The sequence below is a fragment of the Setaria italica genome, chromosome VII (genome assembly GCF_000263155.2).
Source record: "Setaria italica strain Yugu1 chromosome VII, Setaria_italica_v2.0, whole genome shotgun sequence".
Classification (NCBI taxonomy): domain Eukaryota; kingdom Viridiplantae; phylum Streptophyta; class Magnoliopsida; order Poales; family Poaceae; genus Setaria; species Setaria italica.
In genome coordinates, this window is record NC_028456.1 from 9,039,304 (window position 1) to 9,045,534 (window position 6,231).

The 6,231-nt window shown below is 46.6% G+C and overlaps 1 protein-coding gene across 1 annotated transcript; it reads right to left on the bottom strand.

Moving 5' to 3' along the window:
* Positions 1-5,067: 5,067 nt before the first annotated feature.
* Positions 5,068-5,580, bottom strand: LOC106804414 (uncharacterized mitochondrial protein AtMg00810-like). Its single transcript, XM_014805473.1, has one exon. It carries the CDS (start codon positions 5,578-5,580, stop codon positions 5,068-5,070), a length of 513 nt encoding a protein of 170 aa, XP_014660959.1.
* Positions 5,581-6,231: the final 651 nt, after the last annotated feature.

Consider the following 6,231-nt stretch of genomic DNA (forward strand, 5'->3'; position numbering starts at 1 on the left):
ACCGGTAGGTCCGACTGGCTCATCATTGATCGAACCATGTCTAACAAAGTTCGATTACGTCCCTCGGACACACCGTTTCTCTGAGGTGTTCCAGGCGGCGTAAGTTGTGGAACAATTCCGCAACTCTTTAGATGATTGCTAAACTTGTGGCTCAAATACTTGCCTCCACGATCAGATCGTAAGGCCTTAATTTTCTTGCCACGCTGATTTTCAACTTCATTCTGAAATTCCTTGAACTTTTCAAAGGTTTTAGACTTGTGCCTCATCAAGTAGACATAGCCATATCTACTAAAATCATCAGTGAAAGTTATGAAGTATTGGAATCCTCCTCTAGCCGTCATGCTCATTGGTCCGCATACATCACTATGTACGAGTTCCAACAAGTCTACTGCTCTCTCAGAAAATCCTGTGAAAGGCGTCTTGGTCATCTTGCCTAGCAAGCAAGCCTCACATGTCTCGTATGATTCAAAATCAAACGAAGTTAGAAGTCCATCAGAATGGAGCTTCTTCATGCCCTTTTCACTTATATGACCCAAACGACAATGCCACAAGTAGGTAGGACTCAAATCATTAGGCCGAGGCCTTTTAGCACTTACGTTACAGACAGGTGAACCATCAATATTTAAAACAAATAATCCATTCACAATGGGTGCAAAAGCCATAAACATATCATTCTTCGAGATCACACAACCATTGTTTTCACTCGCAAATGAATAACCATCCTTCATCAAGCATGAAGGAGACAAAATGTTTCGACTTAAACTAGGAACGAAATAACAATTATTCAACTCCATAATAAATCCTGACGGGAGGTGGAGTTGCATCGTCCCGACGGTCAACGCAGCAACTCTTGCATTATTGCCCACGCGGAAATCAACTTCTCCTCTTTCCACGCTTCTACTTCTTATCATTCCCTGCATCGAATTGCAAATATGAGCAACCGATCCGGTATCAAATACCCAAGAATTAATAATTGTATCAGCGAGAAAAATGTTGTCTATAACATTAACAACAAGTGTACCTGAGGTAGAAGTACTCTTACTTCCGCCATTCTTCAACGAAGCTAGGTACTGCTTGCAGTTTCTCTTCCAGTGACCAAGTTCATGACAGTAAAAGCACTCTTTGTCTGGAGCAGGTCGAGGTCCAGCTTTAACCTTGGGCGCTGGGTTTGGCTTGGACGTTCCAGCCTTGCCCTTCTTCTTCCAAGAATTGCCCTTCTTCTTAAAGCAAGGCTTGTTCTGTATAGCCGTCACATGGCTGGTACTAGCATTTTTTATGATGTCAGCCTCTGCTATTTTAAGCATGCCACACAGCTCATTCAGACCCTTCTCCGTCCCATGCATATGGTAGTTCGAGATGAAGTTCCCATAGCTAGGCGGAAGAGACAAGAGAATGAAATCAGTGGCCAACTCTCGGCTCAGTGGGAAGCCCAGCTTCTCCAACCGTTGAGTGTAACCAACCATCTTGATTACGTGTGGTCCTACTGCTGCGCCTTCTGCTAGCTTGCTCTCCACAAAGGCCTTAGACACATTGAACCTTTTAGTCCTGGCCTGTGTTTGGAACATGTCTCTAAGCGCCACGATCATATCGTGCGCCTCATGGTTTGTTTCGAACTGCATCTGCAGCTCGGGTTCCATGCAAGCAAGCATAAGGCAGCTTACTTCGAGTTTAGCATCACATGCTTTCTTGTAAGCATTCTTAGTAGCAGCGGGTGCATCATCAGCAGGTTCTTCTGGTAGTGGGTTGTCTAGAACATCTTCCTTTTTCTCAGCCCTGAGAATAATTCTCAGGTTACGGATCCAATCCGAGTAATTTGTTCCATTCAACTTGTCCTTCTCAAGGACCGAACGCAAAGCAAACGGTGTAGTGCTGCTAGGTGCCATTTAATCTACAACAAAAGTAATGCAAAATACACTAAGAAAAACGTATCCATGATAGAGCAAATCACATTAAACTATTTTAACAGAATCTACTCCCACTAAAATCAATATCTCTCTATTGAAACTTAGTGATTTAGGATCCACAACTAACAAGTCTACTAGTGAGCTTTAGCATCACCGCTAGCAAACAAGGTAGATCGGTAAGCAACTTTTGCTAATCATATCACATATGACTCCTGTTGTTGGGTGACATCTCTATGTCTCGGCGCCCAACCTTTATGCCCCAAGGTCCTTAACCGTTAAGATGACCTTGTTAAGCAAACCAACTCTTATGCGTGTAAGTGTCCGACACAAACCCGTCTAGTCAAGGAAAACTAGTGGTAACCTAATTTCATAGACCCACCACTAATTGTACAAGACATGGGACGGTGCAAGTTTTAGTTGGGAGGGCATACTAACTTAAACTTTGTGAGGGATCGTTCTACTTCTAACATCACAGCATGCAGAAAGTAAAACATAAACATAATAGCATTCACACAGTTGTGACACAGTATGGCCCGTTTTCATATGGTGATCTCCATCTCCATAGAACCTGTTCACCATGGTGATCTCCATCTCCATGTTCCATGTGCACCATCCTCCTGGTGATGAGTCCTCCAAGAACTAGAACATGCTATTACGCCTAATAGCTAGTAATGAATCTAGTAATGAAGATTACATAGTTGCTTGGATCATCACAGATTGGTACGCAGACCATTAAATACAATAAAGTGACAACACATATGGCTCCTGCCGTGTTGCCGTACGCGCGACACGTAGGTCACGAATGAGTTACACACATGCATCACATACACAAGGGGGCCATACTGATCACAAGATACATACAAACATCCTGCAAAACAGAGTTAGGCGTCCTAACGTTCTAAACTTCGGATGCCCGAAACTCCATCTTCCAAGCCGAATTTGGGAAATCTAATTTCACCAAAAACGGCGAAGTGGTTGAATTTCATGTGTAACTTTTTCTGTAGATCAATTTTCATATAAAATTCGCCCCGGTCCGAGATCGTACCGAAAAGTTACGGCTGATTTACCGAAGCATACGCATACAGCAAAAATCCCGACCCCGGCAGTAGATCCCATCTACTATTGCACATCTAATGCGCCTGGCGTATGACCCTAGATTTCGATTCGACCAATCATATTGATCTTCGCTCACTGCAACTGGATTTACGAGTATCACTTAACTCCGATGGCGGAAATCGACCGGTAGGAGTATGTCGTTACACTACCATTGCAGCAAGGGCACGAAAACAGGACATAGATCAAACGGAAAACTCGCATATCTCCATATGCACACATCCCGAATCCAAAACTAAGCAGCTACGGCTCTGATACCACTGTTGGGATACGAGGTAGGCTACACTAGCGCAATTCAAAAATTCTACTGCGTATAACCAGGAAGAACTGCCGTATAAGGATCACGGGATTACCACTCGACGCACTACTGGTGCGGAAGATGTAGATATGCGTCGATGCAGTGAAGACGATCACGTAGTCGTACGTAGTCGATCACGTCCAGCAGCTCCTCAGCAGCTCGTCCACGTGCAGCAAGATCGCCTCCGGTGCCGCGGCTCGTCGTCGGCTCGTCGTGGCTCGTCGGTGGCTCGTCGGCGGCTCGTCCAAGTGCTGCAAGCGCAACACCTCCAAGGTATCCACACGTGCAGGGAGGAAGCGTTGCAAGCCGGACTGCTAGATCCGCGAGTTGCAACAGGCGAGGGCGTGGGAGGCGCGGCAGGTGTGTTTCGCCAAAAAGGTGTAAACCCTAGGGCGCCCCCACCCCTCTATTTATAGAGGTTCCTGACGGGCCTCTGGATCCGAGGCCCATTAGTACTTCTAAACCTAATCCAACTCAGATCAGATCCGAATTGGGCTTCCAGCCCCTTAAGTGTGTGACCCTATGGGTTCGGATACGTATAGACATGACCCGAGTACTCCTACTCGACCCAATAGTTGGTAGCGGCCTCTAGCAAGACGTGCCAACTCCTATACGCACACGAAGATCATATCAGACGAACCATCACAACATAATATACATGCTATTCCCTTTGCCTCACGATATTTGGTCTAGCTTCAAGCCGACCGCTCTTTCTCGATCCTGTGATTCGGAATCCCTTTGTAGGTTAACTCTTAACCGTACGTAGCATGGCCATGCATTTTCGGATCCGATCACTCGAGGGGCCCAGAGATATCACTCTCAATCAGAGAGGGGCAAATCCCATCTTGGTTGACCATGTCTCATAGCATGCTTCTTAACAAACCCGAAAGCTACCTTTATAACTACCCTGTTACGGCGTAGCGTTTGATAGCCCCTAAGTAGGTCGATCCACATCTAGAATACATGCGACAATCTTAGGTCTAAGGACAAAGCGTATATGTTATTTAAAGAGAGAACTACTTCTCGTGTTGGGTCAGTCCTAACACATGTCTCCACATGTGTCCACATTATTAGTTCAACATCTCCATGTCCATGACTTGTGAAACATAGTCATCAACTAATACATGTGCTAGTCTAATATTCATGTGTGTCCTCACATGAACTCCGACTAGGGACAACTTTAGAATAACCATACAAGTAAAGAGTTTCACATACAATTCACATAATTGCAAATCAATTCAAGTAGCCTTTAATGGATATTCAATGAACACAATATACAAATCATGGATACAAATGGAATATCATCATCTCTATGATTGCCTCTAGGGCATACCTCCAACAGAAACATAGTCATCAACTAATACATGTGCTAGTCTAATATTCATTGTGTGTCCTCACATGAACTCCGACTAGGGACAACTTTAGAATAACCATACAAGTAAAGAGTTTCACATACAATTCACATAATTGCAAATCAATTCAAGTAGCCTTTAATGGATATTCAAGGAACACAATATAAATCATGGATACAAATGGAATATCATCATCTCTATGATTGCCTCTAGGGCATACCTCCAACAAGATGGGATTCTTCGCTAGAGCCACAGCAGACTTGCTTTCCACCTTGAGCTCCACTACTTCAGTGTCCTTGCCAAGGAGATCACCGAGAAGCTGAGAGAGCCAGAGAGCTTGAGTCGAAGCGGAAGAAGCAGCGATGTACTCGGCCTCACAGTTGGACAAGGCCACCACTTGCTACTTGACTGACTGCCAGCTGACGAGGCAATTACCAAGGAAGAAGAGCATCCCCCTCGTGCTCTTGCTGGTATCGATGTCACCAGCGTGGTTGCTGTCACTGTAGCCGATGAAGTGTGCCACCCCGGGACACCTCGAGTAGTGGAGGCCGTAGTCGAGAGTCCCCGCGATGTAGTGGACAATCCTCTTGATGGCCTGCTTGTGCTCCGTCATCGGTCGCTGCATGAACCGACTAACATTGCTGACGAAGAATGCCAAGTCTAGCCGCATGTGGGCAAGGTAGCGAAGGCTCCCCACAAGGCGCCGGTACTGTGTAGCATCCACCTCCTCAGCCATGCTGTCGTGGCTCAGCTTCAGCCTCTCCTCCATTGGAGTGAGAGTTGGGTTGCAGTCGGTGAGCCCACCTAGCTCAATGACGCGCTTGTCATAGGTGGTCTGTCGGAGTGTGATGCCGGAGTCGTCCTGGTGCACCTCGATCCCCAGGTAGAAGGAGAGAGGCCCTAAGTCACTCATCTAGAAGGTGGCCTTTATCCCCTCCTTGAACACTTCCACCTCCTCATCCTTGGTGCCCGTGATCACCAAATCATCGACGTAGATGCCACCAGCAGGGCAAAGCCTCCGTTCCCCGCTGGTAGACGGCCACCTCGTGCAAGCTTTGCTTGAAGCTCATAGTCTTTAGGGTGAAATCTAGCTTGGCATTCCAAGCTCATGGTGCCTGTCACAAGTGGTAGAGGGCCTTGTGTAGGCCCAACACCTTGTCCTCCTTGCCAGGGATGATGAATCCCGGAGGCTGGTGGACGTAGATCTCCTCCTTCAAGTCGCCATTAAGGAATGCTGACTTGACATCCATGTTGTGGATGCACTAGCCCTCTTACACTACCAGCTTGAGGAGGAGACGCACGGACTCCATTAGTGCAATAGGAGTGAAGGCATTGTCAAATCGACCCCTTCCTATTGCACGAACCCGTGTGCCACCAAGTGAGCCTTGTGCTTGACAATAGCACCATCTTCATCCTTCTTTAGCTTGTACACCCACTTAAGGGTGATCACGCGGTGACTGGGAGGAAGATCAACTAGCTCCCAAGTTCAATTCTTCTCAATAGCTTCCATCTCCAGCTTCATCGTGGCACCATGCCGCGTGTCCCTCAGCCTCAGTGAAAGAGC